Source organism: Pteropus alecto, unplaced genomic scaffold (assembly GCF_000325575.1).
Source record: "Pteropus alecto unplaced genomic scaffold, ASM32557v1 scaffold43, whole genome shotgun sequence".
Lineage (NCBI taxonomy): Eukaryota > Metazoa > Chordata > Mammalia > Chiroptera > Pteropodidae > Pteropus > Pteropus alecto.
In genome coordinates, this window is record NW_006435764.1 from 6152135 (window position 1) to 6169215 (window position 17081).

Sequence of the window (17081 nt, forward strand, 5' to 3'; positions counted from 1 at the left end):
CTCCGTGGAGGAACCCCCGCCCCCTCTGCCCAGCCCGGGGGAGTATGTGTAGGGGCGGGGTACCTTTCCGTGGGGTAAAGGCTCTGCCAGCGGCTGAGGTGAGGGGTCTTAGGGTACTGGGCTGCCTGGCTGGCCCTAGACCGCGGATGAAGGGGAGGGCGTAATGGGCGTGTGTGCGCGCACCCACGGGGGTGTGTGCATGTGTGGGAGTGTACATGCGTGTAGGCGCACTGTCTGGCTTGTGTGCACACGTGTGTGGATGTCAGCGCTGCGGTGGCCGAGAAACTCCAGGCTGGCTTCGCTGGAATGAGCAGAGGGTCCGGGAGCTGGCCCCATCAATGGATTTGCATTCTGGGGTAGAGAGCTGGGTATGTGTGCCCGAGGGTTCCTTTGCGCAGGTGTGCTCAGGGTGTGGGTGCCATTGTGTGTGTGACACGGAGGATGAGAGGCGAATGCCTGAGGCCTGGGTGTGTGTGAGCCAGGGCGTCTTGCACCCCAATGTGGGCCCCTGTCCTCCGGTATGGATTAAGTGTCTGTCCTTACATGGGTGCGTACGATCCCGCACTGGAGTTGCTGGTGGAGTCCTACAGGCACTCTCCAGCCCCCACGGCAATGGCGCCTCCTTCTGGGCACCCTACCCTGTGTGCCCCAGCGTGGCCCGCCTGTGTGCCTGCTCGCAGTTCGACTGTGCGATATGGGAGCTTGGGACAGGAGCCTCGGCTGGGGAGGAAGATGGCTTGTGCAAGGGCTGAGCCGGGACCCCTGGGGCCTTCACGGAGGAGGTGTTTAGGGAGCGCGCGGTTCCCAGGCTCAGGCTTCCCGCTGACCCCTCCCAGCCGCAGCAGACTCCCCCCACCCTAGCCCTACCCCCGCCCCAGGAATGTTCCTTTCCACTCTAGCCTGCCTCCCCAAGGGCAGGCCCCTGGGGGCCGTCACAGCTCCGCCTCCCTTCCCGGGAGCCTGGGAGGGAGCAAAGCGGGCAGGACGCCTGGGTTCCTACCCCCCTCCCATCGTAGAGAGAAATTCCTCCGAGGTCCCCTCAGGCTCTGGGTTCCCAAAATAACCCTGCGGGGGAAGGGAGGCTGTGGAGAGAGAGAAGCGGGAGGGGCACAGAGCCTAGCTGCTGGGTGCTGCAGGTGCCTCTGGAAAGAGGGCGCGAGGGGAAGAGGGACTAGGAGGGGCTAGGGCACCAACCAGCCCCCGGAGTACTAGCTTGTCCTCATCCCTGGGGAGTCCCTCGGCCCTCCCACGACTCTGAGGGTGGGCCGGAAGCCTCTTGGTGAGTCGGTTTCCCAACTGGTGGGTTGCACCATCCTGGGCCAGACCGTTTAACCCAGGGAGTGGCCGCAGCCGACGCTCCGCCCCTGCCCAGCAGGGGGCGTACCCGCCACGCCCCGTTCCTGCCCGCTGGCCGCTCTCTTGGCCGGCGCCTCTGCGGACTCCTACTTTCCTTCTCCCGGGACAGGGGTCCGGTCTGAACCCCGTGGGAATCTAACCCCGGAGCGCAGCTTGGCCCAGCCTACTCGCGCCGGCGGCCATGGCGGGCACCCTAGACCTGGACAAGGGCTGCACGGTGGAAGAGCTGCTCCGCGGCTGCATCGAAGCCTTTGGTGAGTGGCACGGAAATTCACACCCAGCCTGAACCAAGCCCGGAGCCTGAACCCGGGTCCCCGCCTCCCAGGGTAGGCACCAGGTCGGGACCCAGCCCAGCCAGCGCCGCATCCTGCATCCTCTTTAACGAAAGCATCTTACCCTCTTCATCGTAAAAAGATTCCTATGTTTCAGAAAAATAAAATATTTCCCTTCCCTCGTATGCTGGCGTTGAAGGCAGAGACGGGGTCCCTAGACTCTTGACACAGGAGGAGCATTATCTGTTTCCCCCGGGATTCTGGAGGAACTCTTTATCTCCGGCCTGGGAACTGTTTCCGGCTGATGTGGGGCAGCTTATCTGGTGAAGGGGTGCCCCTTCCCCCCAGTACTCAGGAAATGACCTCTGGATTCTTGACCCTGGGAACCCAGGCTCCTTCCGCCCCAGCTGGTTCCCCTCTGGACGATGGGCCGGACTCAGACACTCCTTCTCCAGTCCCTCGGATCCTGCCTTATTTCTCTCGCACCCTACCTCTTCTTTCTGATCCGCCTCCTGGTTTCGGAGTCTGGGAAAGCAGGAGGAGGGCTGCAGGATAGGGTTTGGGGATCATGGCTGCGGGACGAAGGGTCAACCGGCTTCTTTTTGACCCCTCGGAGTTAGATGACTCCGGGAAGGTGCGAGACCCGCAGCTGGTGCGCATGTTCCTCATGATGCACCCCTGGTACATCCCTTCCTCTCAGTTGGCGGCAAAACTGCTTCACATATATCCTTCGCTGGTCTCGCCAAGGGCTCTGCGGTCCTAGTTCCCCAGCAAGGCCCGCTGCCCAGCTCAGGTGGAGAATGGGCTTCACTAGGCTAGCATGGGCCCCTCCTGCAGCGTCCCAGAATTCTGGCTTGGCTCGGCCTCCCTCTAGGGCCTAGGCTCCACCCCTTTCCTCCCGTCTAGGCTCAGCCCCGCCCCTGACTCTCTCCCCAACCTAGGCCTTACCCTCTCCCTCCCTACAGTCTAGGACTCGTCCCTACTGCCAGCCCAGTCCACCTCTTGCCTCTCTCCCAGAGCCTAGGCCCTGCTCTCAGCCACCCCCAGAACCTAGCCCCCTTCCCACTCGACCTACTTTCCCAAGGCTCACCCCTCACCCCCTCCTTCAGCCCCTACCCAGAGCTTCGGCCCCGCCCACACCCCAGACCCCGCCCCCAGCATGTCTCCTAGAATCAGGCCCCATCATTTGCCTCCCTTTCTAGAGTTAGGCTGCATCTTGGTTTTCCTTAACTCTCCTTCACTTACCAACAATCCCGAAAGGACAACTCCAGTTCGCTGCAGGTGAAAACATGCCACTTGGTCAGGTGAGTCTTCCTCCTGGGACACCGTCCTCTCCTTCCTCTGCTTTCCATCTCTCAGGTTTCACACTGGACTGAAGGAGTGGGAAGACCCGGTTCTGGGAGCTGGTCAGGCAGGTTTGCCCCAGGCTCTGTCCATGGTGGGTGTGCTGCCAGAGGCCCCTTCCTGGTCCTGGGCTGGGTTTTCTGATCTGCTTATGGGAAGTAGGGAAGGACAGAGCTGGGACAGGGGAACCACCACAGTTTGAGGCTCTTTCCCCCTTTATGGGGAACTACACCAGGGAATGATGGGGGAAGGGCTGCCTTGGGTGACTCCCAACCCCCTGCAGGTACTGGATCTCAGCATTCCCAGCAGAGTTCGACTTGAACCATGAGCTCGCTGAGCAGATCAAGGAGCTGAAGGCTCTGCTGGACCAAGAAGGGAACCGGCGGCACAGCAGCCTCATCGACATTGAGAGCGTGTGCGTGGGGGAGCTCGGGGCTGGGGGGGGGCACTCTTCATCCCTGCACTGTCTGCTCTTAATAAATGTTTGTTGAATTGAGTCAGTGAGGGTCATGTCACTCTCTTGCTTAAAAACCTTCTACGGTTCTCTGTCACCTTCAAAATGTCTCAGCTGGGGATTAAGGCCTCTCATAGTCTTGGGCCAGCTTGGCATCTGTGCCTCATCTTCCACAGCCCAGCATCCATCCCATGCACCTCATCCTGCAGCTGCAGGGGTCCACTCACCATCCTCCGGCCCTGCGCCCTTTCCCACCACGATGCTCTGCTCACCATTGTTCCCCTCCACTCTCTGTGTTACCATGCTCAGCTCAAATGTGAAATGTCTGTGGGCGCTGAAGTCCCCGGCCCTTCCAGGGCAGAATTTGTTCCCCGCTCTGTTCCCATGTGGCACTTTGTGCGAAGACCTGTACGCGTGCCACACTGTTTTATGATTGTTTGTTTCTGTGTCTGTCTCCCTCAGTAGCCTGTGAGCTCCTCGGGGGCAGGAACCGTGTCTTGCTCATCTCTGTACCCCCAGCGCCTAGCACAGTGCCTGGCACAGAGTACGTCTTCCATAATCATGTGTAGAGTACATGACAAGGGGGAGATTGCAGGAGTTCTGGGACTGGGGACATCGTGGAGGTTCTCAGTTAGCTCGAGTGGCGTGTCTACGTGAGTGTGGGGCATTTCCAGCAAAGGGCTCACTGCCCCTGCTCCCCCAGCCCCACATACAAGTGGAAGCGGCAGGTGACCCAGCGGAACCCCGTGGGACAGAAAAAGCGCAAGATGTCCCTGTTGTTCGACCACCTGGAGCCCATGGAGCTGGCGGAGCATCTCACTTACCTGGAGTATCGCTCATTCTGCAAGATCCTGGTGCGGCCGAGGGCCTTTGGTCAGGGGTGGAGTATGGGCTGGGAGGGGTTCCCAAGAGAGGCAGGGTCACTGGGAAAGGTGGGGTCACAGGGCGGGTGGCTGGTTTCAGTGCAACCACCAAAGGGCAGCTGGAGGGGAGGAGTTGCCGTGGGTGAGGAGAGGAGCCCACAGGGTGCTGAGGCCACGCCTGCCCCCAGTTCCAGGACTATCACAGTTTCGTGACTCACGGCTGCACCGTGGACAACCCTGTCCTGGAGCGATTCATCTCCCTCTTCAACAGTGTGTCACAGTGGGTGCAGCTCATGATTCTCAGCAAGCCCACAGCCCCACAGCGGGCCCTGGTTATCAAGCACTTCGTCCACGTGGCAGAGGTGCCCACCCCTCCCCCACCCTTCCTGCCCCGCCCCTTCCTCCCCAATTGCTAGTGTGCTGAGTCCTCCCTCCTTTCCATGAAACCACTGCCTCCTCTCCAGAAAATCCGTGCCAAATTCTGGGTCCGCTCAGTGGCCCCCCGCCCCGTCTCACTTTGTCTCCCAGAAGCTGCTACAGCTGCAGAACTTCAACACGCTGATGGCAGTAGTCGGGGGCCTGAGCCACAGCTCCATCTCCCGCCTCAAGGAGACCCACAGCCACGTCAGCCCTGAGACCATCAAGGTGCTTGGGACCGGGAGTGGGGGGTCAGGGGAACAGCCTCGCCAAGGGCTGGCCTCCCCAGGTCTGGCCTCCTTTGGAACTCTCAGCGGCAAGCGCTGGGCCCTCCTGCTCTTACTTGACCTATGAGGAAACTGAGGCTCGGAAGGATTAAATGTTCTTCCCAGGTTACACAATGAAAGCGACAGAGTGGGGGTGCACAGGTCTGCCTGACTCCAAAGCTCGTGCTTTCTCCTTTCGTTAAACATATTGGGTGACATACATATAGAAAAGTATGTAAAACATATGTACAGTTTAAAGAAAAATAAAGAAAACACCTGTGTAACCACCACCCAGGTCAAGAAATAGAACACTGCCAGCCCCTGAAGCTCCCAGCACCTTAGAACATAACTCCCTCCCCTTCAGAGGTAACCAATGTCATGACTTTTGTAACAATGATGACCTTGCTTTTCTTAGCTTTACCACCTGTGAATGCATCCCAAACAATGCGGGTTTTTTGTTGCCTGTTTTTGAACTTTCTATGAATGGAATCATGTTGTATATGTTATTTTATATCTTTCATTCTCGCTTTCTGTTCTGTGGAGCAATTTATTCATTCCTTTCTAGTACCGTTTAATATTTTATTGTCAGTCCATTCCAATTCATCTACCTACTCTACTTTTGAACAATTCATCTACTCTACTTTTGAACATTTGGAGTTTTTCCAGTTTGGACGGTTATGAACAACACACCTAAGAACACTCTTCTAGATTATTGTCCTGTGCTGCTTTGCCTCCCTGAGCCTCAGTTTCTTCTCCTGTTAAATGTTGATGATAATCTATGGCCAGGCCAGATGCAATGGGTATTCCCTTGAATTTGTGACCTATGAACTCTGATCCTCAGGGCCTAAGGGAACCGGTGTTGGGGGACAGTTGAGGAAGGATTTTGACCTTTTACCCATCCTTGACTCTGATCTTCATCCTCTCCCACATTTTCAGGGCCGACGGGGGAGGATGGTTGAGCCAATGATGTGTGCGTATGTGTGTGTGTGTGTGTGTGACCTTCTGCCCTCTGCCCCCCAGCTCTGGGAAGGTCTGACAGAATTAGTGACGGCCACTGGCAACTATGGCAACTACCGGCGCCGGCTGGCAGCCTGTGTGGGCTTCCGTTTTCCCATCCTGGGCGTGCACCTCAAAGACCTGGTGGCCCTGCAGCTGGCATTGCCTGACTGGCTGGACCCTGCCCGGACCCGACTTAATGGGGCCAAGATGAAGCAGCTCTTCAGCATCCTGGAGGAGCTGGCCATGGTGACCAGCCTTCGGCCACCAGTGCAGGCCAACCCTGACCTGCTGAGCCTGCTCACGGTGAGGGGCCAGGTGCCAGGGTTGATGCCCACACCCGGTCCTGGTTTTACACAAGGCCATGGGCTCGGCCTTGGCTTCTCAGTTCTGGCCAAGAGATTGAGATCTGGACTGGGCTCCAGGGTTTGTAGTGAACTCTGAGATGAATTCTAGGCATTACATAGGCTGTGGACTGAGGTCTGATCTCGAGGCTGATGTGTGGGCTTGAGGCTGGGCCTGGGCCCTGGGTTGAGTTCCTATCAGTGGGTCATGTTCAAGGTTTGGGGCCAAGCTCTGAATTCTGCATGCAGGGATAGTTTCTAAACATGGTCCTGAGCTCTGAGGTTCTGGACTTGACCTTGGACTTGGTTTTGAGGTTTAGGGTTAGAGTTGGGTTCTAGTGTAGATTTGAATATGGTTCTAGACATTGGACTGGGGCTTAGGTTTTGGATTTAGAGTGTATTCTTAAGCTATTCTCTGGACTGAGATCAGGGTTGAAATCTGAGCTGGATTCTGGATGCTAGGTTGGGTTCTAGGTTGTGGGTGAATTTCAGAGCTCTAGGCTGGGTTCTGACCTGGATTCTTGACTGAGATCTTGGCAGTGTGTTATGGTCAAGATTTAGAGCCAAGCTTGGGTTCTTGTCTGTGTGCTAGGCTGGCATGTGGTTGCTGGGGTGTGTTCTAAGCTGTCCTTTGTCCTGAGTTGAGCTTCTGGACTGGGCCTGGGGCTGAGCTGCAGCCTTCAGGTGGAACTGTGTGACCTTGAGTTTTGGGCGGTGTGCTCCTGAGAGAGCAGGGGCCAGTGAGTGATCAGACCTGTGTCACAGGTGTCTCTGGATCAGTATCAGACGGAAGACGAGCTCTACCAACTGTCCCTGCAGAGGGAGCCGCGCTCCAAGTCCTCGGTGAGGGAGAGAATCCTGCTTCCCCACCTCGTCCACCCTCTTCCTACCCTCCTCCGCCCCTGCCTGAGAAGCCCAGGATGTGAGGGCAGGAGCGGCTCCCTCACCCATCCTGCTTGTTGTCCAGGCTTTCTTCCCCCCAGACCTTCTCCTCTCTGCTCCCCTGGGCCCGGGGCTCCCTCACCTCTGGCCTTCGCTCAGTCCTGACCATTCCCACAGCCCACCAGCCCTACGAGCTGCACCCCACCACCCCGGGCCCCAGTGCTGGAAGAGTGGACTGCAGCTGCCAAACCCAAGCTGGATCAGGCACTCATGGTGGAACACATCGAGAAAATGGTGGAGGTGAGACTAGCGGACAGCTGTGGAGCCTGAGGGGTAAGGGGCTAAGTCCGTAGTGGTCGATCAAGGTGGGTTTTGCCAGGTACCACCTCGGAAGCCACCACTAGTGCCATGGTCATGGGCCAGCACTCAGACTCTAGAAGGCATGGGCATAGCCGATGGGTGGGGTTGGGTGGGGGTATGGTGGGGGAGATGGACAGCCGCCAGCATTTGAGACATCCTTCGTAACATGAACTGGGAATGTGGGCAGGACGGATCCTTTTATCTTCCTGCCCCTACGTGTCCCTCTGTGTCCTCCAGTCTGTGTTCCGGAACTTTGATGTTGATGGAGACGGCCACATCTCACAGGAAGAGTTCCAGATCATCCGTGGGAACTTCCCTTACCTCAGCGCCTTTGGGGACTTGGACCAGAACCAGTGAGGAGGACTGGGGACTGGGGGAGAGGGAAGGCAGGCTCACTTCCTCTTGGGTTTCAGTTTCCTCCTGTGCAAGATCAGGCCATTGGACCAAATGATCTTGGCAGAGGAAGCCACCAATGTGGGGAGGGGCTCCTAGTCCGGTGATTGGGCGGGGGGTTGCGGCTGCGGAGGCACAGGGTTACCTCACTCATTCAGACAGATGCGGGCTCCACTGGGATCTTACAAAGACTGTGGCCTGAGGACTATTGCTACACAAGTTCCATTTTATTTGTGGAGTTCACAGCTGGCAAAAAGTGTGGGCAAGTTGAATTCCTGGGTAGCTCGTTTTAATGAGTAGATAAGAAAGGCCTGCAATTAGCAGCACCCACTTGCTTATCAACAATTCACAAGCTGACAATTTGGACAAACAGCTGGTTCTCTGAAGTAGGTTAAGTGTGTCCCCTGCAACCACGTTCATACCCCTATTCAGCTGAGAAGATGAAATTCCAATCAAAATTTATAGTCTATCTCAGGTCGAGTTATTTTTCATGTTAATCCATATTTTTAAAATCTGTTTTTCTTTTCCATATTGCAAAAATCCCCGGTTGATTAAAAAAAAAATCCAGGTTATAAAATAGATTTGTGGTGAACAAAGGGTATAAAATAAGAAGTGGAAAGTTCTCTTGCTCCTTTTCCATCGGTAAAGGTTATGCCCTTAGTGACGCCATTAGAAATATTCCTGGTCTGGCAGTGTGTGTATCCTTCCAGTCTTTTTTCTCCATGCATGTATAAATCGATATAGATTTTGTTGCCTGTGTTCGTGTTATGGACAAACAGGATTATAGCATAAATTTAGCTCTGCCTCTGGTGTTTATTGTACTTGCTTTCTCCACCCAGAGTTGAGACAGAGTTCCATTTATCTCCTTGGGTTCGTGGGTGGATTATTTTTCAGGCCACACTTTCAGTGAAGATGCAGCCCTTGGCGGCCTTTGAGGCCCCAGCTTCATGCAGACGTCTCAGCCTTAACTCCCTGCCACCTGCAGGCCCCTCGTTGGGTATCAAAACCCAGCACCTGGCTCACCAGGAGGAGACCAGCAACTTCTCCTGGGGCAGCTGCGCAGTGTCTGGCTCCAACTCACTGCCTCAGCTTGAAGCTCCCTTTCTGTCTCTGGAACTTGGGGGCTTCCATTTCTTGCAAACTCACCTATGCATTTAAAGCAATTTTTGATCTATTTTAACCAGCACCTAGGTATTTGTGGCAGTACGGTTTTCAGTATTTTTGTTTTGTTTTGTTGTTGTTGTTGATGTTGTCGTCACTGTCCTGATGGCACCGCACGCCTGGCTTTTTTTGCTTTTGTTTTTCACTTAAACCTTTATCATGGACATCTTTGCACACCAGTTCATGCGGAACTACCTCACTCTTTAGAACAGCTTCGGAGTATTCCACGGTGAGGCTGGGCCATCCTTTACTTCACCCTTCTCCTGCTGATGGACGTGTATTCTTCCCGGTTTTTTGCTATTAATATACAGCAGGCTGCTGTGAACATCTTTGTAGAGATGCACTCAGGCCACTGATTCTGTAGGAGAAATTCCTAGAAGTGGGATAATTGGATCAAAAAATATGCACATTCTAAATTAGAAGAGAGACTGCCAAAGTGACCTCAGGCAAGGTTGTGCCAGCTTGCACCCCCATCAGCAGCAAATGAGTGCCCATTTCCCAACTTCCTTGCCAAGAGTGGATGCTATAATAAGCTTTACGATTTTGCCAGTCTAATTGGCAAATGGCGTCTTGGTTAAAATTCACATTTCTTTAATACGAGTGGGGGTAGGATATCTTTTCATATGTTTATTGGCCACTTATATTTCTTCTGTTAATTGCCTATTCATAGTCTTTGTCCATTATTCCACTGGGTTGTTGGTCTTTTCTCATTGATTTTTTAGAATTTCTGTTAATGGATATTAACTCTTTCCTGTTGAATGTGTTGGCAAATATTTTCTCCCTGTCTGTCATTTATGTTGTCTTTTCCCATATAAAGTTTAAAAAAATTTTTTGTGTGCTCAAAATGTCAGTCTTTTCCTTTATGGCTTCTTAGATTTGTGCTACGTGTAGGAAGACCCTCACCCCCCCAACCCAAGATTACAAAATTATTCTCTTATACATTTTCCAATGCTTTGATAATTTTTATTTTTTACATTAGTGTTTTCAATTCAGTGGGAATTTAGTTTTCATGCACAGTAGAAATCCAGGCTTATCTTGTGTTCTAACTGGCCAGTTGTCCCAATGCCCCATTGATTGGAGGGACCACCTGGATCACATCATGGAACCCCAGATACAGTAGGTGGGAGTTCCCAGCAAGAACCAGTCCTGACAGAAATAGCTCCTGGTAACCTGGGACCTATTAACTACACAGACACTGTTGTCAATGCTTCATGTGCAATAAACCCCCCTGAGGTGTAGGAACTATCATTATCCCCACTTATAGAAGAAACTGAGGCACAGGGAGATTAACCAGACCGAGGTCGCACGGCCAGAAAGTAGTGGAGCCAAACTTCGAACTGAGATCTGTCTCTCTCCAGAGCACATGCTCACTCTTTTTCTGAAATATGATAATAGGTGAAAAAAGTATTCTGTGGGAAGCCCTGGATAATGTGGGAAACATTGATCACAGGTGACTTTTTGGCAGGATTATGCAAGGATGAGGCAAGTGCAGCTGTTCCCGGTCTTACCTGGCCCCAGAACGCATCAGAGATCTCTTAATTCTCAGGGCCCCCAACTCGTGTTCCGCAGAGCTCACTTTGGGAAACAGAGGCTGATAATCCCAGGGGAGAATGCGCAGCTTTTTTTTTGTTTACACACCAACTCTGTGAAGTGGCAGGGCAGGAATTATAATCCCCATTTTTTTCTGGAGGAGGAAACCCAGGAGAAGTGATTGCCAGAGACCACACAACTAGTTAGTGGCAGCCACTGCACCTGCCTGACTCCAAGTCTAGTGTATTTTCTCTTTCCTGCACCACGGGTCGAAAATCAGGACTTTGGTGAGGAACTTTTATTTGGTAGGGGGTTTTCCCAGTGGGATGGGTTAGGCCGGGGGTAGGTGGTCCTGGGGAGGGCCCAAACTTAGGTGCTCCCCCTCCCCCGACAGGGATGGCTGCATCAGCAGGGAGGAGATGGTCTCCTTCTTCCTGCGCTCCAGCTCCGTGCTGGGAGGCCGCATGGGCTTCGTACACAACTTCCACGAGAGCAACTCCTTACGCCCGGTTGCCTGCCGCCACTGCAAGGCCCTGGTGAGCCCCCGCCCTAGCCACGCCTCTCCAGCCCTGGCCCCACCCACTCGCGCCCCGCCCCGCCCTCCCTTTTGGACCCGCCCCTGCCAGAGCCTTCTCAGCCGAGGCAAGCCTCATGAATTCCACCTGCTTCTCCTCCTGCTGTTCTACACCTAACCCTGAGGGGCTATAAGGCCCCAGAGAGGGTCGGCCCCAGTCCCTAACCTTGAGAAGGAAGTAGAGTCATTACCTCTAAATCCCATTTCCCTCGCGCGGCCCCTCCTCTATTTCAGATCCTGGGCATCTACAAGCAGGGCCTCAAATGCCGAGGTGAGACGGAATGGCAGGGCTGCTGGGCTGTTTTTCTGGAAGAGTTACTGTCTGGGTGGAGATTCTTTATTTTGGTGGGGCAATTGCAAAGGAGTGAAGTACCTTCAAGACGGAGAGGCGTGATGGTTCCATGTGTAGGGGGTAACTTTTAAGAGCGCTTTAATTTTGGTGAGGCAGCTGCCCGGAAACAGAGAACTTTGGAGGGGGCATAGACTGGCAAGTGGGATGAAGAGAGCACTTTGGAAGGAGGCTCTTGTTTTGGTGGGGCAGCCGCTCAGGAGCAGAGGAACCTGGGGAGAGGGGCAGGCCCGGAGAATGGGATGGGGGGGCGTTCTGACCAATGGCCCTGGCCGGGTTCCCCATCTGCCTCCCCCAGCCTGTGGCGTGACCTGCCACAAGCAATGCAAGGATCGCCTGTCAGTTGAGTGCCGGCGCCGGGCCCAGAGTGTGAGTCTGGAGGGGTCTGCATCCTCACCCTCACCCACACACACCCACCATCGCGCCTTCAGCTTCTCCCTGCCCCGCCCGGGCAGGCGAGGCTCCCGGCCTCCAGGTAAGAAAGGGCCTCATTTTGTATCGGCCTGTGGAGGGAGTGGGGCAGGGAAGCGGGGCCATTGTGGTAAAGTCTTAACTTATCCAGGATGGAAACCATTCCAGAGCTTGAAATTCTCTTATTTTGGTGGGGCAATGAAGAAAGGTTGGACAGGTAAGAGGGCCAGAAGGTGTCCAGGGAACCCCCATCCCTCTGAGGCCGAGAGACTCTATAGAAGAGTAAAATTGAAAGAGACTTCAATTTTCCAGTCTCACTCTTATTTTGTTAGGGGGATTGACAAGGGATTGGAGAGGGCCACTTGCCTACAGTTTCCTTTTTGGCTGCTCTGGAGGCCATTCTGAGAACAGTCCCTTGCCCCCAAATCTCCCGGCAGCTCTCTTGGGGTCTCTGGTGGTTTTAGGTCAGTTTGCTGAATGACAATTCCTCCAATGATTATTTTGCTGAGAGTAGTCTGAACAACTATGTTAAACTGGTGTCTAAGGGAGTTGACCACAACCGTTCAGATTGGCCTAAGTCCTCAAAAATAGAAAAGATAAAACCATTTGCATCGAGCCTTCCAGATGTGCCAGGGTCTAAAATGTATAACACACGCAAAATTGATATTTAAGCAAACTACACTGACAAATCTGTGACTGTGAAAAAGCTGCGGCAAAATGAAATCCCAGAGAAAGAGCCTTAAAAATTGGGCCATTTGGTCATCCAGTGAATTGCATCTTGGTGGATGAGTCTGCTTCTGGGATGGGGTGAGGCGCCTCCTGTGAGTGGGGGAAAGGCTGCTGAGGACACAGGGACCCAAGAGTTGGTCCTGTGATCCCCCCTCCCTGCAGAGATCCGAGAAGAGGAGGTACAGACTGTGGAGGATGGCGTGTTTGACATCCACTTGTAATGATGGTGAGTCAGCCCACAGCCTGTGCCAGAGCCTCCCCACAGAGGGCTGGGGGAGTGGGGGGATGTGGGAGAGGGGCGCTCTGTCTGAATGGCCCAGGTCAGGCAGACTCCTACATTTGGGGATCGGGTCTTCCTCAGTACCTCTGTTTTTCTCTTCCCAGCTGTGACTGGATCGAGCACTCCTGCCTGACTGGGAGACCAGACCTCGAGCAGAGCAGGGAGCCTGGGTGCTGGGGCTGGGGGGCGGGATGTGAGGGTGGCATGCGGTTGAGGGCAGGGCCAGGGCTGGGGTCCCTAAGGTTGTACAGACTCTTGTGAATATTTGTATTTTCCAGATGGAATAAAAAGGCCCGTGTCATGAATCTGGACCATCAGAGCCTAGAATCCTCGAGGGGGGACAGGGGGCTGCGATCAAAGGGGCTAGAGTCTTGGAGTCCAGAACTTTATAGTCGGAGAATCTTGGGAGATCTGGAATCTCATGTGTTTGGAATGTGGGTCGGGGGACTAGAATCCTGAGGGATAGAACCTTAGAACCAGAAAACCTTGGAACGTAAGCATCTTAGAGAGGATCCGAAGTCTCAAGGAGTCTAAGAATCTTGGGGACTCTAAAACTTGAAACGAACACATCTTTGCACCCAGAATTGTTGGGCTCAGTGATCAGGTGCAAACATAGCCTTCAGCCCACAGCTGAAATTCCCTTGCTTGACAGGTAGCCTTTCAGCTCCTGTCTGAATACTTCCAGCAATGGGGAGCCACTGCAGAGAATCATGGGAGGGAGAGGGCAGCTCAGAGTGCTGGCTGTGGGGGAAGGGAGGTAGGGGCCTGGGAAGCTTTCCTGTCTCAGAGTGGGGGCCGCATTCCTCGGACTTGCAGCCTCCTGGCCTGGTGCTGCTGCCAGCCCGGAAGGACAGTGACTTCCAGAGGAAATGCATATTGATCCTGCTCTCAGCCTCCTGTGGCCTCTCCCAACCCAGCTCCTCCCTCCTGGGTTTGCAGCACAGAGGTTTTGGGGGTCACTGCTACCTGAGGAAGGCTAAGGACACTTCTAAGGCTGGTCTGGGTGAGGAAGGTGAATGGGGGTCTTCTAAAGGTTCAAAGCCAGCCCTTGGTGTCCAGAGACTCCAGACAGCAGCTTGGGGTCGGAGCTACCTCCCCGGCCTCCCAAGCTGGGACCTGTCCCACAGCAGCTGTGGGTGGTGTCAGGGGTGGAGGCTTGAGCACTTCAACTCCTGCCTGCAAAGCACAATATCTGCAGAGTTGGCAGTGGCCTCAGCCCCCTCCCTCAGGGTTCCCTGACCCCATGCCATCTCCCCCTTTGAGACCACACACCCCTGGCCTACTCCTCATTTGGGGGTCTCCTCCCACCCTCTTACTTTTCAGACCCGGGTTGGGGGGCCCCAGCCTTGTCCTCATTTGAGTCCCCCCTCCTTCTGTCCCTCCTTTAGTCCTCAGCCCCCTCCCGCCCTTCCCCCTCTCAAGGCTGTAATATCCGTTTCACGATTTGGGGGCTGAGTTGCTATAACAACAGACAGCGATTGTGTTGTGAAGAGCAGCTCGCTCCCTGAGCCGCCCGCCTCCCATGCTGCCTCCATCCCTGCAGCCTGGTCGGCTTCCCTTCCTGCCGCCCCCAGCCCCAGCCTGGCCTCTCCCCAGTGTGTGTGTATGCGAAGATGTGTCCAGGGAAACCCCACCTGGGAGTGTGACGTGGGACTGTCTTTTCACGGTCGCACGTGTGAATCTGGTGTATAAGCTTCACATGCTGTGTGTGTGTGTGCATGTGTGTGCACACACACGCACGCTGTTTTTGCTGCATTTCCCTTCTACCATGTGTCCCCACTGAACTTTGCACAAGAGAAGGGCCACATTGGGTGGGGACCTGTTGAGGAGGGTGTCTTGAGGGGGTGGGTCCTAACTATCATGCAGTCTCAACCTTGGTCCTTGGGGGGAGACATCCTTGTAGCTGGGGGAGGGGCGGGGAGGTACAGCAGCTGCCAGGTAACCTTTTCTGCCCTTGACGGGCAATGGTGGTCCAAGGAGCTAGGGGTGGGGACAGGAGGCAAATGCTCACTCTCACATTCTTTCCTGCCCCTGCCCTTCCCCCATGCCTTCCCACACCCATCTGTAAGGGTCTGAGAGACGGTCTGTGAGTCATTGTACCTGTCTGTCTGTCCATCTAGGCCCTGGTGCCTGGCAGACATGTGTGTGCATGTGCGCGTGTGTGCGTGCGTGCGTGTGTGTGTGTGTGTGTAGATTGCAGGGAGAGGAGCCATGAGGGATGTGTGGGGCAGTGGGTTATGGGGTCAGAGAGGCGATTTCATATCCACAGGCCCTGACTCAGCAGTTCCCATTCTCTGGCTCCTTTAGTGGTCTTTGTGAGGCCAGCCTGAGGGTCTCTCCAAGGTCAGAGCAGGCCCCAGGTCTGGGATCTGGCTCAGAGATCTCTCCTCCTTACCCCTAAGAAACACTCCCTGTAGCCTAGTCCCGCTCTCATCCCCTCACAAGATGAGAAGGGAGACTTACTCAGTGATTGACCACTCTATGCAAAGTGCCTCAGGGGGCAGGATGATCCCGTGGGCAGGCTCTGTGTGCGCCTGTTCCCCTGGGCACGCATTTGTCTCTGAGTGTGTAGGTACCTGTATGCACGAGTTTGTGTATGTTCTTCAACAAGCATGTGCTTCCTGTGGGTGTCTTATCATCATGGGCATTTCTGCAGCTGTCTCTGAGTGTCCCTTTGGGAATGTCTGTGTGCACATTGATAGTCGTGCCTGGCTGCGAGTGTGCCCTTTGTGCCTATGCATGCATTAGTGGTTGAGTGTGAGCGTTCTTGCAAGTTCCTCTGGCTAAGGAAGTGCCAACTACCACTGCTGTGCAGATCACAGACCCTGCAAAAGAAATTAGGGTCCTGGAGGGAGCTGGCAGAATGGTCTGACACACACACACACACACACACACACACACACACACACACACACACACACTTCATTCCAACTTTGTGGTACGCACACTAGGTGCCAGGTCCACCTTTCATTGGCTGAGTGAGTGAAGGGGTGTCCCCTTCCTCCCACAGTAATGTACATGCACTGTGATGCAGATGCCCTCACAGGGAAGAATTCACCCCAGCGTCACACTCACTCTGAAACTCAAGGTTGTCAGTGGTCCTGGCAATGTGCAGTCTTGAATCTGACCCTCGACCTACTCCTACCCCACTCCAGGATTCCAGGCAGGACTGGGGATCAAAGGTCAAACTCTGGGATTCCTGTGAGGCAAAGTTGGGAAACCCCAAGCGCCTAGGTCTACCCCACTCCCCTCTCCGCCTTTCCCTCCCCCACCGCCTCCGTCTTTATACCAGCAGACACTCTCTCCTCTCCGAGCAGTTCTAGGGGCAGTCAGGGGACCCTCGGGCGGTGGGAGGCCGAGGCCAGGCTACGGGCTGGAAAAAGCTCCCAGCATCCGCAGGCGGGGTCTCCCTTCCCTAGGCTCCTTAGAAGCCCGGGCCTGCCCCTGGGCGTAGCCAGGAGAGGGCGCTGCGGCCCGGGCCCTGCACCCGTCCTGATCTCTTGGTGCCTCACGTCGGGGCCCACAGGATCCCCTTCGGCTCGTCTTAGCCTGCCGGGCGCTGCCATATGGGCCCGCGGGCCAGGGAATGCGGGATCCGAGGGCCCAACCCGATGGGCGAGAGGCTAGGGTGCCTGGGTTCCCGGAAAAGGCACTGGGGCTGGGCTGGGACTCTAACTGGTTGGGCGCCCGGGCACCCGGGCTAAGGATCGAGAGAAGATAGGAAGAGCTCGGATGCCCTGGGGCCGGGACGCCTGGGTCCTTCGCGGGGGAGGAAGGTGGGCCTGTGGAGCAGCGAGACTGGCAGCTTCTGCGTCTTTCCATTGGCTGCGCCACTCGTCTGTTAGCTCGGCATGGTCCAATGCGCGCGTCTGGGGGGCGGGCACTGGTGCTGATGCTGCCGTCAGTCGGTGTTGCAGGGATGCGGCGGCGGGAGCAGCCGCCCTGACTCGCGGAGCATCCTCCGAGCGGCACCGCGGCGGGGCGGGCGGGGACGCGGCGGGGAGCGAGAGAGGCGCGAGGCGGCCGCCACCACTAGCACCGGCTCCGCTACCTGCCAGAGACGGGGCAGCCCCAGGGCTCTGGTCCCCACCCTCCAGCTC

The 17081-nt window shown here is 55.3% G+C and overlaps 1 protein-coding gene across 1 annotated transcript; it reads left to right on the forward strand.

The window, feature by feature from the left end:
* The first annotated feature begins 311 nt into the window (after positions 1-311).
* Positions 312-13273, forward strand: RASGRP2 (RAS guanyl releasing protein 2). The gene is made up of 17 exons (XM_006911138.2): positions 312-368; positions 1466-1610; positions 2249-2351; positions 2870-2932; positions 3256-3387; positions 4130-4280; positions 4478-4651; positions 4818-4934; positions 5993-6274; positions 7078-7155; positions 7372-7494; positions 7792-7907; positions 11033-11174; positions 11447-11483; positions 11860-12036; positions 12864-12927; positions 13086-13273. Exons 2-16 carry the CDS (start codon positions 1538-1540, stop codon positions 12920-12922), a joined length of 1827 nt encoding a protein of 608 aa, XP_006911200.1. The 5' UTR covers positions 312-368; positions 1466-1537; the 3' UTR covers positions 12923-12927; positions 13086-13273.
* The last annotated feature ends 3808 nt before the right edge of the window (positions 13274-17081 follow it).